General features: G+C 44.1%; 1 protein-coding gene across 1 annotated transcript in view; it reads left to right on the top strand.

Annotated features, from left to right (window-relative positions):
• The window catches only part of ATP10B (ATPase phospholipid transporting 10B (putative)), a 155,632-nt gene that overhangs the window by 86,596 nt on the left and 44,951 nt on the right, over positions 1–24,085 (top strand). The window contains exons 6-11 of the mRNA XM_081035315.1: positions 9,311–9,396; positions 13,245–13,351; positions 16,834–16,965; positions 20,666–20,793; positions 22,371–22,623; positions 23,664–23,902. Of these exons, the coding sequence (XP_080891441.1) occupies positions 9,311–9,396; positions 13,245–13,351; positions 16,834–16,965; positions 20,666–20,793; positions 22,371–22,623; positions 23,664–23,902 (945 nt within the window). The remainder of the gene's footprint in view (positions 1–9,310; positions 9,397–13,244; positions 13,352–16,833; positions 16,966–20,665; positions 20,794–22,370; positions 22,624–23,663; positions 23,903–24,085) is intronic.

Genomic DNA, 24,085 nt, shown 5'->3' with positions numbered 1-24,085 from the left:
GCAGGACTTCTCAGATATTTAATAAGCTTGTATATTTGATTCCCAGGAACCTATCCCAGGGCTACTCCAAGAAATGTGAGCTAACAATTCAGGGATTTGCCCCCACATACATTACAGGTGTTTACCTTTTTAAGTGTACATGCCTCGTTTTCTATCACCACCAGTGTATCATGACTCATCAAAGCTGAGGAGGCGTCTGGACGTGCATATTTTTAAAATGTCCAGATGATCTTGATAGGAACCTACCTCCTTGAAAACCTGTGCAGCAAAGGGAAGATGCCACCTGGAGTCCTTCCAAAAAACATTTACCATAGCAATGAGAACAAAGCTACCATCGATGGGCTTCTTACATGTGCTAGTGTTTTGCGTAATTGTCTCTTTTCGTCCATGCAACTACCCTGTGAGGTGGACATTACTAGTCCCATTTTATAGACGAAAACTCTGAGGTACAGAAAAGGCAAATTTGACCAATTGTCCAGAGAAGATTTTGAACACCTACAAACATGGTTTGTTTGGAAATGTAATATCTTAAATAATTAATATGAATGGCCTTTGTTAGCTTGTTTTCCCTCTATTGTCTCCCTATTGTCTATGAGACCTTCACCTTGCCAAAAGAATTTTTACTACCACAGAGATTTCTAGAAATTCCCACCCCACACATATACCCAATGTCCATTTTCACTGTTTTGTGAATGATCAGACATATTCTGTTAATTCAAAGTCAATAAGACAGACTTTGTCCCAGCTTCCCTAGACCAGCATTTCTCAAGGTGGGGTCTGCCAGAACCTTATCCCAAGAGATAGTTCTTAAAAACCAAGGCCCATGGTCAAATCCGATTGAGAAGTTTGTGTCCTGTGGAGCTCTCTTGGCGTTCCAATGCCCTTTCACATACTATGGTCTCTGAGAAGACTTGGGAGTCAGGAGGCTGGCTAACCCCTCTAACTCTGAGCTTTCCAAACCTATTTAACCTCAGAACCGTTTTTCAGGATGACAATTTTGAGCATTCCTGTGCAAATTCGGGGGAACCATTAACCTAGATTATGGAACTCCCATGATCACAACAGGGAAGGAGTGACAGAAGTTGACAGTTCTCATGGTTTAGGAAGTTCATCTCCTCTCTCTCCTGTCGGGACTCAAATAAATTATAAACATGAAAGAGCTTCTCATAAGTCTTCCTTCTGTGACACAGCACATCATTCTCAAGGCTTTTGTTTTTATTATTGTTAATTTCAGGTATACAAAGCAATGCAATAGTTAGACGTTTACACCCCTCACAAAACGATAATCCCCCTCTCCTCAGTCTACTACCCCGCTGACACCGTATACAGCTGTTACAATTCCATTCAGTCTATTACCTACGCCGTACTCCACAACCTGTGACTACAGGATTTTAAAGAATTGGTTTCAAAATCCTTTTCTCAAAATTCAACTTAGACCAAGCCAGTTTTTTTTTTTTTCAGTTGGAACTTTTATTGTGATGGGCCTTCTTTGAATTCACAAAATTATTGACTTGTTCCTGAGATATTTATTCCCACATCCTATTGCTGAGAAAAGGGCAGAAAGGCAAGTAATCCAAAATTAGGATTATACTCAAGTGCCTAGCAGAAAAGAGGATGTCATTAGGGAATGAAATTGTAGTTTTCTCTTTGGTGACATCCTGATATCTGAAACCTCTTCTTTAAAAGGGTGACCGAAAAGGGCACTCATAAGACATTTAACACGTGAAAACAAGTATGTGCCATGCATTTTGTTAAATGGAGCAGTTACCAAACCGAAGAATCAGAAATGAATTCTTCCAATTAGTATTTCAGATCAAACACATTCCTTGTGTTAAAGAACAAAATTCAATTGAGTAAACTTGAAGATCTAATTGGCTTTATTAAGTGTTTCATGAATCAAGCCGCATCCTCTCTAGCAACTAGAATGGCACTCTGAGAGGTTGTACAGAATGGGAAGATTTTATAGGGAGAAGGGTGGGGCAAGAGAGCTATTAACAAAAGAAAAGAAAGGGTTATTTTTTTTGACCGGGATGCCTTTTGGGAGGAAAAGGAATGGTGAGGGGTTTTGTCATGCAGACTACCTCTTTTTTCTATTGAGGGAATGGTGAGAGCCCATCCCGACAGATTATCTCATTGATGCTGGATCAGAAAATTTCAGACTGGTTGAGTTAGATTACATTTGTGGGAGTGGTAGAAACAGCAGTTGGGTCAGGTATTAAACCTGCTTTTGGAATCATGGGCTTTAGCACAAGTGACTCCATTGGGGGGCTCTGGTTTTCTTCTTTAACAATTGTTACCTATTAACCAAACCACTGAAGCCAAGTTCTGCGGAAGCCAGTGTCAGATCACTGCCTGGTGCCAGCCAGGAACTCACTACACCAAGTGAGGTATGGGCCAAGCCTCTTCAATGTCACTTGAGAGTTTGTGAGAAATGTGTATGCTCACGCCCCTCCCTAGACTGAGCCAGAATCTGCAGTTTAATGAGATCCCAGTGTGATTTATGTGCACATCAAAGTTAGAAAGCCCTGGCCTTGAGCATCATTGATTAATGTAATAATTGTGCTTACCTGTTTATTGCCCAAGTTAAAGATTCTTAATTGCCTCTCCCTTTTAACTAGCTTGCATTCCACTGATGTTTAGTGCGTTTAAGCCATTTGCTCAATTAGTAACAGCCATGTAGCTTGGATTCTCTGCAGTGGAAGTGTGCACTGATCTTAAAGTATTTTAGGCAGAGGAGCACTTTGCTAACAGATTTGAGGGGGAGTAGGGAGTCATTTATCGCCACCCTGGGTCAGTGATGACACACCTCAAATGAAGCAAAAGGTAGCTGCCTGTCCTGAAAACCAGAGAAATATCCTCTTTCCTGGTGGATTTGGTAATGGGACCTGCCTCTAATGGGCTGTTCCAAATTTCCTATAAGAATGATACTTAGTCTCTCTACCGGTTGACCACCGCTAAGATGCTGAGCAGAAACCATGTTTTTCAGGGGGGTATATTAATATAAGATCTACACAATAATATAACACAATAGTAAGTAATATCCATAACTTGATTGAGCGCCTACAATAGGCATAGGCAGTTCCACATGTTGTATACCTGTTATCCCTTTTACTCCTCATAAATGACCCTACGAGATAAGCACTTTGATGATCCCCACTTTATAAATGAGGCAAGAGCAGTTAAGTAACCCTGCTAGCCACTCCTCAACTCAGATTTAAACTCAGGCAGAGTTCTCTTTTCTTTTTTTTTTTAATTAGGGCAAATTTCAAGTATATACAAAAGTAGAGAGACAACTATGATAAATGTTTATGTACCCATCACCTAATTTCATCAATCAACTCATGATCAATCTTCTAATATCCCTACCCGCTTCTCTCTGCAAATTGTTTTGAAGCAAATCTTCAATTCTGTGACATTTCACCTCTAAACATGTCAATATCTATCTCTCAAAGAGAGGTTTTTAAATACATATACTATTTCCATTGTCATCCCTAAACTATTAGCACTAATTCCATAATCTCAACTTTCAAGTTAGTGTTCAATATCTTCAGTTTCTTTGAATCGGGATCCAAATCTCTTAAATCTCTTTTACTCTCTAGGTTCCCTGATTCCTTTTTTGTTTGTTTGTTTTCTTTTTTCTTGAATATTTAGTTTTTGTTGCTGAATAAACCAGGTTGTTTGTCCTATAAAATCTCCTCTAGTCTTGATTTTGCTGATTGCATTATCTCCCTGTGGTTCCATTTAACACATTTCCCTGTACAACATATTTCTCAAATTGGTAGTTAGAGCTACTGCCTAAATCAGATTCCGGTTAGATTCATGTTTGTGCACGTTGATGCCAGCATTACGTGAGCTGACTGTATCATCCTCCAAAGGTGACCGATGAATTTTTTTTTTCAGTATCCTTATGAACTGTGGATTTAAATATATTTGATGGATGTCAAATTAATGCAGCTATTATCTTTATCTATTGCCCCATCTTTAGCCAATGGGAACTTCTTCAGATTGACTCTGGGTTCTTTTGCCATGACCTCAGTAGTCTTATGCTGACAGCTAAAACTAATATAATGTTATATGTCAATTTCCCTCAACTTAAAAAAAAAAATTTCAAGATTGAATTTAGTCGATATTTGTTCGTGTGAAAAAGGGAACACAGACGGCAAGGAATGCTTAGATAGAGCCTTCTTCCCATAACCCTCCAGCTCAGTCTGTGCTCTTTTGTGGGAATTACTCCTGGAGGCAGAGACCCAGGGTGATTAAGCATGCAGACCATTTCCTCATCCAGATCAGAGGAGAAAGTAACTGCCAGTCACTCTGTTGTAGCTTATCTGGAAAAGAACTCTGACCGAAAGCAGGAAGGTTATCAAGTGCAGGTTGGTAACTGTCATTAGTTTTCAGATAGGATTCTCAGAAATCCGTGGGTTGTTTAATTTGTATGCCAGAAAGGAAACCTCAGTCACCTGGCTCAGCAGCTGGGGCATGAAGAACATTTGCTTCTACAATTTATCCAAACTAGTATGCCTTAAAGAAAAAACAAAGGCGAAACTTTAAACAGTATTCTTGCACGGTTGCTGTGCGTCTCCTGCAAAGCTGCCTAGGTGGGCATGGCTTGTGTACCCTGTAACCCCTGGTCTTTGTCAAGTCCGTAATAATGCTCTACAAATGAGTTAGGGCTGCTGCTTTGTCATCCTAACCCCTGTGTGGGGCTGGGGTGGCATGGGTGGTTCTTCTCATCATCGAGCCTGCCAGTTATGTGGGAAGCAGACTCTGAGAGCTGCACAGAACTTGGTCATCCCTGGTTCAACTGTTCTTCCCAAACATCCCTGGCTCATAGTAAAACCTCAGTACATAAACGCATTGTGTGTTTGAGGAAAGAGTTTAGCTGATTTGTCTTTTCTCAATTAACAAAATCTTGTTTGAATGTGTTCTAATGGCCGTGGAAGGCTTTCAAAGTAGTCTGAGGTGTACTTCCTGTTAAGACCTTAGGACTATGGGGACATTTTTTAAATATAAAGATCCTTGTGACTCAAAAAATTTTGATAAACCCCCCAAGTCCTCCTCCCTAAAAGTAGTTGTTCTTTCAGAGTCCATTATTTAAGAAAATAAATTAAAACAAAAAGTTAATATGAATTTGATAACTTTTTTAAATGGATATGTGGTTTCCTGATTTCAAGAATTCCTACAGAAATTGAAAAACCATGTATATGTGACACTTATTTTTACTCTGTCTACAGACATTTTGGTGTGCATGGGAATTTGTGGGCCAGTTGCGATGCTTAATCTACTAACTGGCTTATTGAAACAGCTTGCTATTTGGCAATTAAAAGCATAAGACAAGTTCAAAGTGAGTGGTATGGATATTAAGAATCATCTGGGTTCAAAGCAAAGAGAGATTACTATAGTCTGTGGTAGACAGATGGGTCCTTAAGAGGTGTAACGCTTGAGCTTGGCACTGAAAGTTTAAGAGAATTGTCAACATGGAAAATTTGCAAAGAAATGATGAAAAAGCCCTGCTCTATGGGCAGATAGCATTAAATGCTTACGTCAACCAGCAAACCTTGCACACTTTGAAATCAGAAAAACCTGCATGTCTGTGAGCTATGTGACCTTAGGTAAATTACTCAGTGTAATTAACACTTAGTTTTCTCTCCAATAAAATGGGAATATCCTGTCCTGAACATGTCACAGGAAAGTTGGGAAGATCAAGTAAATAAGGGGCAGCATTTTGTGAAGTGTAATTTTACCAAAGTACAAAACATTATTTTTTAAAGGCCCAAATATGCCTACACGGCTGAAGAGGCAACCGTGTTGATTAGGGTTCTTTGTTTATCAGCAATAGAATGATCTAAGTTAAGCAAAACAGAATTGTTACAAAAATGTGTATGGGGGGGTTGGCGAGAAGCTCACAGAATCAAGGGAAATCTGAAGACCCAGGCTCAGAAACAACCAGGAAATGTCAGTGAGGTGGGAGAGATTGGTAACAACAATTTCTTAATGGTCTCATTTGTGTTTTCTTTCTTCTTTGAGTCATTCCACTCAAGTCAGAGTCCACAGTGGGAAAGTCTAGTGGGCAGGGCATCTTGATTTATATTCCCATCAAGGTTATAAACCAGGAAAGAGAGTTTCCCAAAAGAATGTTAAAGAGTTGTTTAATGAAAGGAGACAACAATGGACAGAATAGACGGTGAGTCACCAGAAAACTACCCACTACAAACAATTGCAAAAGATCATTCGTGCCTCTGTGCCTTTATGTAATTATATGTATAGACCAACTTGAAATTCACTTGTGAAGAATAAAAGAAACTAAGCCTAGGAAGGTAAAAGTTGAGGCTAGTGCAAGGGAAATGGCCTATTCCAGTTACTGGAGTATATTTCAGCCTGATTGCTTCACCTGGGACCTTCCCAGTCGCCCTGGAAGGATGCAGGTTGCTGTATCCAGGCCGTGGGTCGGTGAGGAGTACCTTATCCTGGAGAGTCATTACACACTAACGCTCAGCGGACTTTCCTTTGCTTTCATAGATACCACCATTGATACACATGGACTAAACTGGGGACTTTGAGTTGTTTTATGGCTGCAGTCATGGATTTGTGTCAATAACCTTTTCCGTCTCTTTGATTCTCTCTCACTTCCCCTGTGGTTCTTATATCATGGATATGCAATAAATGCTTGAATGCATGAATGAATGAGAGGCAAACTAATCAGGCCCTTGTTGGGGAATTAAAGAAAATAGCCTGTATAAAATACTTAGTTGGTTCTTGGCACATAATAAGCATTCAAATAAGCATTTGCTGCGGCGATAATAATCATGATACTAGGAGGGGGTGGAAGAGGAATAAATATGATGATGATAACGATGATGGCATTGATGATTATCAAGATTGGCCTGGGATTCCAATGATAGGAATTGTTACTTACCAACCGTAAGACAATTGCTTTACTTCAGCCTTCCTTGCACTTCTGTCAAAACCTCTTCAGGTTACTGTGAGAACTTAACGACAGATACTTGGCACATAATAAGTGCTCAAGGTCAGTGGGTCTGGCCTGAAGAATGCAGAGATACACACTCTCCTCTCTGGAAAGGGTTCGTCTTTTCCTGGACTCTGATAGCTCCCAGGCCGTTTTGCTGTTAGGGAGCCTGCCATTAAGGATATTGCCTTAGATAAAAGGCTGGGTAGAAAGAAAAGTTGCTTAGGTGGGCTTCATTCGCAAGCTAAGAAAAGCTATTGGGTAGTGAATCAGAAGAGAATCTGGAACTCCTGCTTAAAATAAGGACCGACACATTTGGAAGGGTTGGCAATTCCTTCCTGCCCTTGGGCTCAGCCAGCAGCCCACTGGAGTGAGCTACAGAAAATGCTTCAAAGCATGAAGGGTCTGAAGGGTTGTCTTTGGAGACAGCTGGGCCCACGTGCCCCTCTCCACAGCCCATGTTATGGAGAGAAGGAGCACCCAGGGGACAGGTAGCTAGAAAGGGCACGGTGACCTCTCCATGAGAAGAGGGAGACAGAGGACCCAAGCCCAGTGCCCCAAAGAAAAACAACGTAAGGGACACCTCAGGAGGAGGGTCACTGGAAAGCCCCACTGAGGGACAAGACAGTGAACTTGGTGAACTTGGCCGTTGCCAGGGGTAGGCCAGGTCAGTGAAACAGACAACGGGGACTCACTGCATCAGGATCATTACCTCTCAGACCCTGCTGCCACTCCTCCCTGAAATGAGCTCGGATTTAGAAAGCCAGCAATGAGCTGAATGGTATGGATCGGGATCGAAGCACACGGCTTAATCAGAGGCATGAAAGCAGCTGACAAATTACAGCGTGATTTGTCATCATCTCAGAACTCGGCAAGTGTTTGTCCCTGAAAGAATCGATACCAGGAGGGAAAAGGGCCATATTTTTAGAAACTCCTGGATGGGTAATTTATTTCGAGTGACTGGAGAGTTTATTTATGTTGGTGCCCCTGCAGATCCAATGGACAGTATACTTGCACGAAACCAGAAAATGCTATCATTTCTTCTAATCAATTTGCTCCTTTGAGCAGCTGTACCTTGAAGCTTTCAGCCGTGAATTCACTCCCCCTGCTAAAAGCTCTAGCCCAGAAACCGTTTCCAATCCCACCTCTAGCACTCCTTGGATAGCACATCTGGACAGCACATTACACCTTTCACAACTTTCCCACATGGTTCTATCTTCTGAGGCACAAATGAGTTGGACAGGGGAGGTGGTATTAGTCCCATTCTGCAGATGAGTAAGCTGAAGCTCAGTAGTCAAACCCAGTAGTAGCCAATATGGGGCAGAATTATTAGAAAACAAGACTTCCCTGCCCCCAGTTGTGTGTTTCCCCTCATTGGACAAAAGAGATTATGTGACTAAAATACCTAACGTAAGAGAAAATGTGGAGAGTCAAGAATATGTTTGAAGTACTGTGCTACTCCAGAGAAAAAGTGTAAGCTTGAAAATAAACAATATGTGTAAATTTCTTATTACAGCATTGGGAAGAAATGAGAGTACAGTAAATACTATCAATTTTATTCGCAATTATTTTTCACGTTAAAGCATTTCTACAATAGCAAGACTAATAGAAACAATGTAAATATTCAATAGTGAAATGACTAAATGAAATATGGTGGCATTCACACAGTAGGTTTCTGAGCTGTGGAAAACTTTAACAATGTGTAAAACTGTTTATGAACTATGAACACTAAATCTCAGTTTTGAAATGCATAACTGTATAGATATGCTCACACACAAATGTGTGTGAGCATATATACATATTTTTTAACCCTGGGAGTATTATACACACATGAATATTAACTGTGGCCATCTCTAGGTGACATGATATATTATCTCTTCTTTTGGATCATCTGTTTCTGTGGTAGCCACCAACCACATGTAGCTATTTAACTTGACATTAATTAAAATTGAATAACATTTAAAAATCAATCCCTAGTCAGCCTGCCACACTTCAGTATCTACGCGTGATTAGCAGTCTTCATATTGGGCACTGCAAACTTAGGAGCTTTCCGTCATTGCAGGAAGTTCTGTTGGAAGTGCTGACCTAGCGACTCTACCCCAGGCCTGACAAAGGACAGGGTGGTCCATCTTTTCTCTGCCAGAAACCCAAATTTCATTTGCATCTACATTCTCCTCCTTAATGGGGATTTTTACTTTTCCTTCTAACACATGGCAACTATCACACGGTGACAAAGCCTGGATTACCTTATTCGCAGTGATTCTGACAATGATGAGCTCCCCGTTGATCCTATTAAAACTAGATTCCTCTTAATAACTTCACGACTGTCCTCTTCTCTCACAGGAGGTACAGTTTGAACCGGAACATTTCCACAACACCATCGTGTGTGAGAAACCCAACAACCATCTCAACAAGTTTAAGGGTTATATGTAAGTATCGAGAGCCCATGCGCTGCTGGTAAATATCTCCTCTGTGGCTAGAACACATTTTTTTCCTGAAATGGCCAAACAGATAAGCATCTGGGTCCTGCAAAAGTTTGTTTCTTTTTGTCATAAAGAAGGGCTAGAGAAACCTAGGTTGTAAAACTTTTCCTATTCTTTTTTTTTTTTTCTGGAATGACAGTTAATTATCTCGCAGGGTTAAATTTACTAATGTTGTTTTTTAGAACTCTGGTGAAATAGCGTCAAAATCAAGACCACATTTTGACTCAGGGCAGAGAAGTTTATTTAATTAAGATCAGTTTTCTGAAAGAGCCCGTGTTGCATTATAGGTAAGAACAAGCATTTGGGGTTTTGACAGACCTAGGTTTCAAACCAGATTCTATCGCTTACAAGCTGTGTGACCTTGGGTAAATTAATTAACCTTTCTGGGCCTTGTTTTCCACATCCATAAAGATGATAATAATATCTACATCGTAAGATTTTTCTTTTCTAAGAATTAAGTTGTTTATCATATGTAAAGTGCTTAGCACAGCAGTGAGCACAGAATAAATATTCAGTAAGTGGTGGCTGCTACTGCTACAATTACTATTATTCTTATTCCTCAACTTTGGTTCGACCTGAGAATTTTACTATAATTCTACTCCTACATCAGACTACTACTGATCTTACTACAAAAAAACAGCAGTGACGACGGATATGAATAAATGCCCTTACACAGTGCTTTAACAGTTTTAGAGTAGTTTCACAGAACATCATCCTGTTTAATCTGCACAACAACCCAGGGGAAAATGATCCTCGTTTATCAGATAGGAAATCTGATGACCTAAGACTTTTTAGGATTCACCCAAAGGCACACAGCAAGTCTGAGACCCAGCCAGGACTGAAACCCGGGACTTTTCACTGCCACCCCAGTGTGTTTCCCATGATCCAGAGCTCAGCCTTGTCATGGCAACTTCTCTCCCAATCCTAGAGTGAGGCTTAAGAAAGCTTCTTGGAAGGCAGATGTCTGTGCTTTCCCCCAAGTCACGTTTTCTCAGGGATGTCAGGAGGAGCAACATGAGAGGGGAAAGGGTAAGAACAATACCAGAGAAATGGCAGCTTTTAAACACAAAATGACTTTTTAAAAGCACAGCAAGAGCAGGTGGAGACAGAGAAGGGCATGAACTCCTGGGGGAGAGGAGCATTTGTTGCAAGGTAGAGCTTGCCACCTGCCCAGCAAGGAGTCCACGCCTCATGCCTGCGGTTTGTGGATTTGGTTCATCCCAAGTCACCGGTGCCTGGAGTCATTCTCCTTCCTCTTAGAGAACAGATAGGGTTTCTATTTGTCATCCTTTCTGCCCCCAAAGAGCTTGTGCCAGTAGCCAGCCTTTCTGAGCTTTCAACCTTGGCTGTGTTCCCCCATCTCAGACAGAACGTTCCCATGTCCACTTAACCTCCAGCACCCCTCTTCCTGGTTGCTGTCCCTAGGGACAGCCTTCCCCCACCTGCCCCGGCCTCATGAATGAGTACTAAAGGTCCAGTTGGTCAGCCCAGTAGCCACCAAGGGTATGATGGAGAATTCTCCACTGTGGTCCTGGATCCCTTTCAATGCTCTGTCTGCAGGTTAGGGCTGTCAGATTGGAGAATACAACTTTTCAACAAAAAAGATCTCTATACAGCTTGGTTCTCAACCCCATGAAGTTCCTCTTACCCTCTCTTCCCCCACCTCCACGGGAATCTTTACAATGTCTGGAGACATTTTTTGGTTGTCACAATTAGGGAAGGGTTCTGATGGCATCTAATGGGTAGAGACCAGAGATGCTACTAAACATCTTACAAAGCACAGGACAGACATCACAACAAGGAGTGATCCCACCCAAAACATCAGTGGTCCAGAGTGGAGAAAGTACTCCGGAGTCAGTGAAATTACACATCCCTGTAAGAGAAGCACTCCATAGAAGAGCAGCCATGACATGTTTATCCTGTCCTACCTCCCACTGAAAAGGGAACATTCTGACTGGGAGCCAGAGAAGCTACTCTCATGTTATCACCTCAGGGCAGTACCAAAATGCACTTTCAACCACTAGCCACTGACAGGGAACCATTCGAGATTCCATCCCAATATTCCATCCACAGCCAAGGAGAGGTACATCCTAAATGTCAGCCATTCTTGGACCACCTTTATGATTTGTATCACAGTCACAAAACACCTGTACTTTTTTCTACCAAGTTTTTAATTGGCTTATTTTTTTTCTTAATTTATTTTAAATGGGAAATGTATATTGCTAGCCCTGTGGGAAACCCGTATCTCTTGCCATGTAGATAAGGTAATATTAAATTTAATAACGTGAAATCAAAACAGGGGTCATTATCTTTTAACTACAGACTGTATTATTTGCTAAACCACCTCTGTGTTGAAAAATTAGATAAGTGCTAGAAACAAATTAACGATATACTGACACAAAACGGAGACATCTCCTTGTTGGATTCAGACAAATAACAAATGGAAATGACTCTGATTCAGTGAAAGTTAACGGGGCACTATGTTGGGAAGCCTCATGTAGTGAAAACCGCATGAGGGTTGGTGTCTGTGGCCGGGGTCCCCGAGTCCTACAATGTCCCATGTACTAGTTGTGTGGCCTTGGGAAAATCTCTCACCCTCCCTGAGCTTCACTTGTTTCACAAGGAAGAATAATCACCCTGTTTACTTCCCAGAGCCATGAAGAGTCAAATAAAATAACGTAAGTAAGTATAATTTATAAACACAGTGAAGAATAGTTAGTACTAAAGGCATATCAAGTGGCAGTATAGAATTCTGGAGCCATGCTTTCTGGGTTTGAATCCCCATTCTTCCCCTTACTGGCTCTATGACCTTACCTCAGTTTCCCTGTCTATAAAGTGGGTATGATAATGACCTATCTTACAAGCTTGTCATGATGATTGAGTTAATACATAAAAAACACTTATAACTGGACCTAAAGAAATGAAAGAATGAAGCACTAGAAGGACAAAAATCCCAAAGGGTCCTGATTATTGTTTTTCTGTTTTACCCAATGTCATAGAGAAGTTATATTTAAACTTCTTGAAAATCCCAAAGGAAAGGCATCAGGATAGAATAAGGGTCAGATACCAAGTAATAACTTGGTGAGTCGGACTCAGAAATTTCTAACGTGAGGTGGAAAACTGCAATGCTCCCTGAGGCTAGAACAAGAAGAAGACTCTATCTCACTTTAAGAAGCTGCCTCCCAGGCCATTGCACAAAGGGCCACTGTCTACTGCCTGTGAGGTCTGTTTATTCTATAAGAGACAGAGCAAGAGGAGGACAGTACAGGAGCAAGGCCCAGTGAGAGATGGGGCCAGAACCAGAGGAACCTGCGTGCTGCCCTCCCTCACTGTCTCATGATACGAGAGGCAGGCCTGCCTGGTGTCGGCTATGGATGGGGACATTCTGCTTGTGCAGTTCCGGTCCCTGCAGCTGGGTGAGAGTGAGCGTGTGAACGCAGCCTGAAAGGAACACAACCAATGTAGTCCTTGGAGGGCCAGAAGCCAGTTCGCCCGCAAACCATTCCAAGGCTCTTTCAGCAGAGATCTGCCTTTTTGGTGGATAAAGGACATCTCCTTAGGGATGGGTAATTCCCTTCTCAGGGTTCAGTCCCCACCCAGCCTCCAAGGAGCATAGAGAGTTGCACTTGCACATAGGAATTGGATTCCCACTTAATATCACTCTTATGAAAAGGAGGGCGGACGGATTGTACTCACTCACCACTTCTAGTTATGTCATCCCATAGAGATGCCATTCTAACCAGTGACAGCGTGGAGAGGCCACCAAATCACTCCCTGTCTTTCCTCGTCCCCAGGGAACATCCTGACCAGACGCGGACTGGCTTTGGCAGTGAGAGTCTTCTCCTTCGAGGCTGCACCATCAGGAACACGGAGGTGGCTGTTGGCATTGTCATCTATGCAGGTCATTGTCCCCAGACACCTTCTTTTGTCCCTTTCCTTTATCCTCCTTCCTCCATCCCCTCCTCCACATCCATCTCTAGTCAGTGGAACTCATATCAGTGCTAAGGGGTGGAGTCATGTAACTTCCCATTTCTCAGCTAAGCAAACTGAGGCTGGAATCACAGCAGCTCCCTGCTGTGATCATGTCTCCACAGGAGACAGAATTAAACGTCAAGTTACTATCACTCAGCTGAACAAGACAGGAAGGAGATTCCTACTCGCTCACCCCTAGTGTAGTTCTACTACACTAACCATAGGCAGGGTGAACAGTATCTTCTTGAGCCTGAGGGATAACCTCACCAAACTTAACAGCCTCACCTGGGGTGCCTCAGTTTCCTCATCTATACAATGGCAAAAATATTCATATATGCCTCATAGAGTAGCCGTGAGGCTCCAATGACCCAACACGTGAAAAGCACTGTATCTAGCAAACAAAGGCAAAATGGGTTTCAGTTGTGTTGTTTTTGCAGTGACGTTTTTATTACCTTTCTTTATTTTATGGCTCAGTTATGGTGGTCTTTCTCTTGTTTGCACTGTAATTTTGCTTTCCCGTGGAGAAAAGAAAAAGGTAATAGCAGCATTTCTCACAATGCAATCTAACATGTTAGAGGGCAGTCTGAAGACTGCTGTATTCCCAGGACCTCCTACCTGGGGTTCCATGGGTTCTTCATAAATATATGTTGTTATGTCAACAGCAGAGGACTTCTTACTCTGTCTGGGATACACAGTCTTCCTAGGGTGTCTTCCTTCACTGGAAGACTCCAGAATACGTTTCCTTGGGTCCTTCACTCCCTTGTAATAATTTGTTTGCTTATTGCTTTGTTTGCTTTGATTTGATTTTGTCTGAGTAGAACCCCACTTTTGATGGACATAGAAGAGCATTTAAACATCAAGCTACCCTAAGATTCACTTTTTAGGGACTGTCAAAGAAAAACAGGTTTGGGGATTTTGTTTGTTTGTTTGTTTTGTTTTTTAATAATGTCACGGTCTAAATAGCTTTTCCTAATTTGGGGGAAGGGAGGTGGAATTTCGCAGTTCAGGGGACTGTTTTCAAGGGTCTTTGGCCATGGAGTTCAGTGCTATCTGGTAGACTGACTAACGACGAACTCTACAATAATCGCTGCCCCACCCCGAAACAATACCCATATAGGTTTAGGATTTGCCTCTCTGCATGATCAGACACAAAAGAAACTCTGAGTGGGTGATGGGAGTGGTATGTGAGGGAGCAGATGTGGAGAGAATTCATCCTGGCTCTAGGGAATCAGGCTGCTGGGTTAAATACACTCACTGGCTGGCTGCCTGTTTCTGAGCTGGGTGGCTAAGCTTCAACCCAAGGGGACTAATAGTTCCTACCTCATGGGTTATAACGTTCCAGTGAGATGATCTGTGAAAAGGGCTGGAACATATCAGGCTCTCAACAATTGTGAGCGAAAATGGTGCTAATTGTTTTTGGCGTTATTATCTAGAGCAGGGGAGTTCAACCTTGGCACTATTAATGTACTGGTCCAGATTGTTCGTTGTGGTGGGGGCTGCCCTGTAGGGTGCTGGAGCCTACCCACGGAATGCCCTTAGTACCACTTTCTTCAGAGGTAATAACCAAACACTTCTCAAGACATTGACAAATGTCTTCTGGAGGTGTAAAATCCCCGTGGTTGAGAACCACTGGTTTAGAGTCATATTCTCCCCGTCGGTAACATGGATGGACAAAATAGGACCATGTCAGAGTCAAAGGCCCAAACAGGCCAAGCGGAGCTTCCATGAAGAGATTCAGAGTGGAGGTGTCTGCTCCTCATAGCGAACATTCATTGAGCTCCTACTGTGTACAAGGGACTCATTTAGGTGTCCTGTGTCTATTAAGTCACTCCCCCACCCCAAACACACAACCATTATCGCCCATTTTGCAGATGAGGGACTGAGGCACAAAGGGATTAATTTACCCAAGGTCACTTGTCTCCTGAGATGAATTCCACGTGATCCACGGCCAAGTGTCTGCAGAGTCTGGCTCTGACTCTAAAGCCGGTGTTCTAACCACTATCCCAGACTGCCTCCCCCTTGAGTCCAACTCTTGCCCAAAGAGCAGAGGGGTCTCAGAAAGTGAAGGACAGGTGTTTGAAGAGGGTAGACACAGGACCCCTTGTACGGGGCGAGCCTGAGACACGCAGGAAGGCACAGTGGCTGTGGAAACCTCCTCGCCACTGCAGTGACTCAAGTCTAATTTAACAAGCCCAGAGTCTGCTCACTCCTACTGTTTTGTTGCCACTTTAAATCCAGGGGGCAGCCAGCTAAACAGCATTAAACGCATTCACTGCTAGAGCTGATAGATTGGTTTTCTTTAATTTTGCACAGAAAATAAGTGACTGGTGTTTTTTAATTCAACTGCTAAGGAGTATAGCACGGTAGTTAAAATGTAGCGGCCCCAAAGGACAGGTTCTTTCTCCATTTGAGTGTCAGCTGTTCGCTGTGTAGCTTGGGTGTGAGGGGGTGGGGGACAGTGGTGGAAGGAGAACTAGGCTGGGAATCCAAATCCTGGGTTCTCAATGAGGCTCTGGTGTTCATTTATTCTTTCATTCTGGGAAGTCCCTTCTACTTTTCGCTAACTAGAAAAGGGTAACTGCTGGATGAGGTTGGTAGTTTTCAAATTTTGTCCTTTCTTTGAACAAAGTTTCATGTAGAACTCCAAGATAGGAGTGGAGCTGCACCGGGTTCTGCTGGGATGAAGGTCTCTGGCCCCTATGGCTCGTGCACCAGCACCTTCAGCAAAAAGACAAGTGTGAAAATCACCGGCCTCAAGCCATGTCCTACCCCAGGGCCTTGGCACGTACTCTTTCCCTGAGCCTAACACCCTTTTCTCTCAATTCTTCTCTCCCCTTTAAGTCTTCCTTAAACGTCACCTCTTCTAAGAAGCCTTCCCTGACCATGCCTTCTAACACCATCTCTTATTTATTAGCCTTTTGTTTGTTGTTTGTCTCATGGGACTTATTACTAACTACAGTTATCTTGTTTCCGTGTGTGCTTTCACCAGAATGTGAGTCATTTGTTTTACCACTGTATTCCAGCACTAGCCCAGAACAGTGCCTCTGTGCAAATTGGAAAAAGATAGCCCTTACCATCATTTGCCAGAAATGTGTCATAATAAACTTACAAATCTCTAACAACTACAAAATGAGGAATACTGCTAGAGTTGTGCAGTGCACAACCTGTGCATTGTAGCTCTGCAAATGCCCACCAATGTCTGGTCTACCGAAGATGCTCAATAACTACATGCTGGAAAATTGGGTGAGGCCTCGAACGCCGTTCTCAGCAACCTCCCTGAGGAAGGACCGGGTCAGGTTACAGAAGGAAGCCTTCTTTTCCTGTACGCTCCTGTGAGAAAAGCCAGGGCTGTGATCCAGGCCAGAGGGCAAACAGCGGTCAAGGGACTGATAATCTCTTTTTCTCTCAAAGGCCACGAGACAAAAGCCTTGCTGAACAACAGCGGCCCCCGGTACAAACGCAGCAAGATCGAGCGGCGCATGAACACAGACGTCTTTTTCTGCGTCGGTCTCCTCTTCCTCAAGTGTCTCCTGGGAGCTGTAGGTATGGAATGTTCTAGAAAGAACACCACCCTGGTATTCTTTTTTTTTTTTTTTTAACTTTTGGGCAAGTTGCTTGAACTCACTGAGCACTCCGTTTCCTCCTCTATAAAACAGAGTTCATAAAAAAATAAAGCCTCCCGTGTATTTTAACAGGATGCCAGTGACATTAAAAGCACGTGGGGAAAATCTCCTGAAAGTATTGTGTACTCGAAATATTGGGAATACCATCTATCACTTATTTGTCCCAGAAATACTTACAAACCCAGGCACTGTCTTGGTGTAAGAGGAAAGCAGGATGAGTCGGAGGAGCTCCGAGTCCAGCAGGAAGCAGTCCAGGAACAGTAACACGATCTCTCCCGCTCAGTGAGGACCACACACCAGCACTGTATACGTCTCCTGTTGCTGCTACAAAAAGTTAATACCAATTAAGTGGCTTAAAACAACACAGATCTATTCTGTTAGCTTTGGAGTTCAGAAGTCCCAAATCAGTGTCACTTGTAAGAGCGAAGTGGCCACGGGGTGGGCTTCTTCTGAAGGCTCTGAGGGGAGAATCTGTCCCTGTCTTTCTCAGCTTTTAGTGGTGTCTCAGCTCCGGTATGCTGTGATTTAGCTACTTCCTCCATCTTCAATGTGTATTACTCTGATCTCTGCGCGCATGTTTTTCTCCTTCTCTGCACTGGTATCTCCCTGTGCCTCCCTTTTATACGGACACTTGCAATCACATCACTGGACCCACTGATGACCCAGGATACCCTTCCTCATCTTAAGATCCTTAACTTGTTCACATCGGCAAAGTTCCTTTTGCCGTGTCAGACAGCATATTCACAGGGCCCAGGGATGAGGGAAGTGGACACCTTAGGGGGCCGTTAGTCCGCCACCGACTACAGGTATTATGGGAGCATCAAGGAAGGAAGTCTTCCTTAAAGCGGCAGCTGCTAGAGCAGTCGGCGTTTGCCAGAGGAGGTGGGTGGCAGGGGCAGGGTGGGGTAGACAGCTGTGAAAAGAGGGACAGTGCAAGCAACGCACAGAGGCAGAAAGAAAAATCATTTTAGGCATGTTTAGGAGCATTGGACTGTGTGGTGTGGCAAGAGCAAGACCAAGAACGGAGACGTGATGAGAACCAGGCTGCAGGCAAATTCCACAAGGGCTAAGTGTGGAGAGCTGTGGGAGGCGTGGACACGAGTGGTCCCAACCATTCGATCCTCAGAGTCGAGGCACAGAGGGCCCCTCTCTCCTCCCCTCTCCCCCTCTGTGGCTTAAGTCTAAGGACCCCAAAGAAGACCTCAGAAAGAACCAGGGAAGATCAACGGGAAGAACTGTGATGAGTCAAGGACCCTCTGCTCACCCCGCACCAGTGAGCAACGTGGTGTTTGCTCTTTACCCGCCATCGTCAGCAATCGTACCCATCACTGTTTTTAAAAGTAAATTTTTGATTAGTAAATGTTCAAGTGAAAAGAGTCATTATGCCTCTCAACTCTTAATATTTATAACGAGGAAGTAATTAAAGCACTTGATATAATCTGACTTTGGAAAGCAAACTTTAAAAAATGAAATTTCGAGGGTAAGGGGGATCAAATATATGGTGATGGAAGGAGAACTGACTCTGGGTGGTGAACACACAATGGGATTTATAGATGATGTAATACAGAATTGTACACCTGAGATCTATGTAATTTTACTAACAGTTGTCACCCCAATAAATTTTTTTAAAAGAAACAAAAAAAGAATTAATTATACACCTGAAATCTATGTAACTTTACTAACAACTGTCACCCCAATAAACTGTAATTAAAAAAAAAAAAAGAGCACGTCGGCAAGGCGAAGACCTTCTTAGGGCCCCAAGACCTTCCTAGAGCCCAAGAGATTTTGCGTGTCACCCCACTGAAGACGATGAGATTTAGTCTTACGGGGAGCCCGGAGTGTTTAAGGAATACAGTTCACGGATGATCTAATGGCCACCCATGTGAAGGGGCTCACAGCTGGGAAGGAGAGCACCTGGAGAGGAGGGAAGCAGGCCGGCCAGAAAGCCATCCCTGTGTGGCCACCTCCGTGCCCTCCAAGAGGCTGCAGGAACTGTGTCCTCTGCTTCGGGATAGGTTTTTCTAGGAACATCAGAGCTGGAAAGGACATTTGAGATCATCTCACTGTGTCTCCAGGGCAAGGAAGTTAATGATTAAAAGGTCACGCAGGGAAATAAGGTACAGATAAGCAGGAGTCAGCTTGGCAGATTGCCCACATGATACATTGAGAAAGTGCTGGGGAGGGGCAGAATTCTGTTCTTTCTGAGAACGGTGACTCAGACACAGTGAGGGGCCCCTGCTGGCACTTGAGTACAGCGCTGCAGGAAGTGTAAGCTCTCCCTGATGACCATTGCCCCGTACTTTATCACATGTTTACTTCGATTGTGTGACAGCAGTGCTTCTTTTTTCTCTGCCCAGAATGTCCTTCCCAGGCCTTTCTGATCAACCCACACCCTCCCAGGTTCCAGGAACCTTCACGGCCTCCTCCTCCATGCAGCTTTCTCTGGCTTCTCCCAGGGTCTCAGACTCCTCTGAAGGCTTCTGGCCCTTACGTTGTGCCATACGCTGTCCCTTAGCCATTTGCTCTATAATAGCCCCTTCAAAGAATTCATGTCTGTAAGTCTCTGCTACCACATAGGACGGCATTTGGCCTAATACATCCTGGGCAAAGCATCATGGGGACACGGCAGTATTGCCTATGTCTTTTATTCCCTGTGGTTCCTCTCCTGGAGCTGAGCATTGTGCACATTAGGTCATCCTATTCCCACCGCAACCCTGTGGAGAAGGTATTATTACTGAGTGACAGATGAGGACACTGAGATGAGGAGAGCTCTGCAGCAGGTGCTGGATGCACTTCATCTTTTCGGTCCTCGGGTGATAGGCGTTCTTATCCCCATTTGCAGTCAAGGAAGCAAAGGGTTCAGTCTGCGTCAGATGCTCTGACTATGAGTTCTCACAGCATTCCAGGCTCTGGCACAGCACCTCTAGCACTGAGTGGGGTTTGTCCCTTTACCTCTGGCTCCCTGACTTGGTGCGGAACTCCGTACCAAGGACAAGAACTTAGACCAAGTCTTTCTTGAATTAATAAAACGTTGGATAGAGAGGAGACAGGAAAAGAGTCAGGCAAGAGTGGATAAACAGACGGAGGGAGGGAGAAAGGAAGAAGGGGGAGGGCGGTAGGCAGGGGGGAGGGAGGGCCTGAAGGAGGGAAGGAGGAAGGAATAGATGAAAGGATGAATGAATAGATGGATGGATGAATAGATGAATGGACAGAAGGGTGGGTAGACAGATGAGTACACACATGGGGGAAGAAAAGGGACTAGAGTAAATTTCTGTCAAGACTCCCCCGCCATGCATTTTCCACCTCACAACTAAAAGGAATTTGTGTACTTTCCTCTCTTTCCAACCCCTATATAACAGAACTTCCTCAAAATGTAAGTAATCCCCATGCTAGTCACTCTGGTAGGACAGACTTAATGCCTATCAAGAGACTGAAATGTAGGTTACACAAAGGACCACTTTGGAGCTAAATGAACACACACACGGAGCTATGTTGTGTAGAATAAAGATGGGCTCCATCAAAGCACCCTCATTGCTGGGAATAGGCCAAGGATTGATGGAATTGATCGATTTTAGGACTAAGTAGAGATTCTGTCTCACCCTGGCTTTGCCTCCTCTCAGGTCACAGCCTCTGGAATAGAAGCTTCAGAGAACACCCTCCTTTCGACGTGCCAGATGCCAATGGCAGCTTCCTTCCCCTTGCTCTTGGTGGCTTCTACATGTTCCTCACAATGATCATCCTGCTCCAGGTAGGAAGACCCCACACACACACACCTAGGGGCTTGAGAAGACCTGTGGCCAAAGCCTGAGCAACTTGGTGAAATAAAGAAAAATCATTGCTGGCCCCAACACAGAACTAATTGGACGGAGATGGGGAAATGTTCATTGCTTCTTGTGGGTCTGTGAAAGTATTCATACGTGGGGTAATGTCAGGACCAGCCCTGCTTGGTGGAGGAGTTCCTGCCTCCAGATAATAGCAGAAGAAAATATTTATCAGGCTTTTCTATGTAAGAGTAAGATTCCAGCAGTGACCCACATGTAACTGGCACTTTGCTAGATATAGAACAGGTAAAACCCTAGTGACCTGAGAACAAAAGAGGATAAAGTAGCACACAGAGAACTGTCAAGCCCTAAGCATTGAGAGAAAGAAACCACAGGTTAGTGTTTTAGCACTTGGTAGATTGAGATGGAAAAAAAAAAAAATAGAGCACCTACACTGAGAGAAGCAGTAAGCAATAAAGACATAAATTTTTTAAAAAGTCTTCAGGCTCTATAAGAAATTACAATCTATGAAAAGATGAGGAACTTTCTAGTTTTGTGTTGATGAAGTTTCATCTACATTCAAATTCTTGTACTATATGAGGGTGTTTCCACATCCTCTGATTGGTGAACCTTTTTAAATCACTAGTTCATTCATTCATTTAACAGAGTAATGCTTCTTCCTTGTGAATCAGACCACTTCCCTGCTCTGCACAGAACCCTCTGATGGTTTCACATCCTTTAACGTGAAATCCAAAGTCCTTCCTGCAGCAGCCAGGCCCTCAGTGATCTTGACCCTGACTCCCTCCCTGACCCATCTCCTCGCTGTGTCCTGCTCACTCACATTCAAGGCCTGCTTACTCTTACCCCCTAACCTCCTGACCCGCTCCCGCCACAGCCTTTGCTGGGAACACTCCCCCTCCCACATACAACCTCACGACTCACCCTCCTTTCTTCGATATCTGCTCAAAGTTTGTGGTTTATAAAAGAGTTCCTCTCGACCATCACCATCTACCTTCTTGACCGTGTCTTCATGAGACTTAACACCACCCCGTGTATATGTATTTGCTCATTTATTGAGTGTGAGGTTTTCAAAGCCAGAGATTTTGTTGTGCTTAGGACTGCCGTGTTCAGGATCTGGAGCAACACGTGACACACAGCAAGTGCTCAAAGGATATTAGGCACTGAGTCAGTGGATGGTGATCGACAAGGGATCCGAATACCTGTAAAAGTGGGCGGCCACCCACGGTGGCCTAGGGATCTCCGGGGGTCAGGAGACTTTCCGAAGAGGCAGCAGAGCTCCTCGCCCCTCCCACTCAGCCATTACACAAACAACGGCGAGTGCCTACCTCATACCAGACACCCTGGGTGAAGAAGGCATGTCCCTTTCTCAGATTCCCCTAAGAATTCCAAGAAAGGCATGAAGTCACTGACCTTTAATTTCTCAGGGCAAGTCCCTCGTATGAGCTGACCTCAGCTTTCCATTGAATGCCTTTTCTACCCACCAGTGAGGGTCCTGAGACAGGGTCCCCACTTGTTCCTGACTCGGGAGTCCCTCTCCTTGTAGGTGCTGATTCCCATTTCCCTGTACGTGTCCATTGAGCTGGTGAAGCTCGGGCAAGTCTTCTTCCTGCACAACGACCTTGACCTGTACGATGAAGAGACCGATTTGTCCATTCAGTGTCGAGCCCTCAACATCACAGAGGACTTGGGCCAGATCCAGTATATCTTCTCGGACAAGACGGGGACGCTGACCGAGAACAAGATGGTGTTCCGGCGTTGCTCCATCATGGGCTGCGAGTATTCTCACCAAGAAAATGGTACGAGGGCTCCCAGGGGCCCCCCATCCCTCTCCCTAAAGGAAGCACCCTACTCTTCTAAGACAACAGCAATAAAAGACATTATCCTGGCTCCCCACCGAGGCGGTGTGGCTCTGTGGAAAGTATCTTCCTATAAACTTCTGGGCTTCCTTGTCACAGATCAGTGCTGTTCTTATCACTGGTAAACTTGCATTTCTTCCCAGAGCTATCAGTGGTCTCCTGCGCAGTAACCCTCCACTTGATCTTTGGTGCCATTTACACACAGGATTTTTATCTATCAGGAATGGACTGGGGACATGTCCCAAGTATGTACCAGTCATACAGCCAAGGTTTAAGAATTTCTCAGGTCAACTTACCTGAAAGGGCAGGCATAGGTCTCGGCACTGTCAGATTTGGTCCATCCAAGATGCCTTCCATGCAACTCATCTCTTGGATTTTGACTGAGGTAAAGCTTCAGCTTAGGAGATATGGCTGTACAATGCCCGGACTGTCACCCTGCATGGACTGAAAGTGACCTATAAAGCTGATCCCCCTCAGTTCTCACCTCCGCCACACACAGACTTTCTAACTAAGAGAAGAAACTCTCCAGAGAGCACCATTCATTCTTTTGAGTGGGAGGGATAGAGAAAGACAAAGAAAGTGATATTATAGGTAACCCAATTCCTCTTGCCGTGGTGGTAACCATTGACATAGGAGCTCCGAATCCTTTTCAATAATAAAAACATCAGTACGTAGAGTGTGCTAATCACTTGAACACACGATGTCATTAAGTCTTCAAACAACCACATGAGTTAGGTACTTTTTACAACTCCTATTGAGGAAATAGAGACACAGGTTTCGTCAAAGCTCAATGTAGCTAGGGGGGAGGAGAGCCAGGATTTGAACCTGTGTGACTTAGTTACACCCCTCCTTCTCCCTAGTTTCCAGAGCTGTACAAGGTTCTTCCTCTGTGTTCTTATCTGCACCCCCAAAGTCTGGATCTCCCCAACCATGGTCGGCCAAGGTATGACAGGCGCAATCACAGGACTCCTTTCTTGCAGCCAAGCGACTGGAGACCCCAAAGGAACTGGACTCAGACAGTGAAGAGTGGACCCAGTACCAGTGTCTGTCCTTCCCAACCAGATGGTCCCAGAGCCCAGCAGCAGTGAGAAGCCAAGGAGGGGTTCAGCCTCTGAGGAGGTGCCAGAGTGCCCGGGTACCCATCCAGGGCCATTCTCGACAAAGGTCCATGGGGCGCTGGGAAAATGCACAGTCTCCTGTGGCCTTTAGCAGCTCCATAGTAAGTCCCTGCCTTTCCTCTTTGAATTGCAAGCGGTCTCTACTGGGGACAAATAGGGGTGGGCTTTGGAATGTGAGAGAAAAGACCGTATAAATGCTTAAGAGCTTTCAAAATGGCAGCGCTTGGTCTTGAATGTAATTCACATACAAATTTTGTTGGGTATATACAATTTGTGTTCATTTC

This window comes from Rhinolophus hipposideros (genome assembly GCF_964194185.1).
Source record: "Rhinolophus hipposideros genome assembly, chromosome: 23".
Classification (NCBI taxonomy): Eukaryota; Metazoa; Chordata; class Mammalia; order Chiroptera; family Rhinolophidae; genus Rhinolophus; species Rhinolophus hipposideros.
The sequence above is the reverse complement of the archived record's forward strand: the minus strand, read 5'-3'. Positions and strand labels throughout refer to the sequence as shown.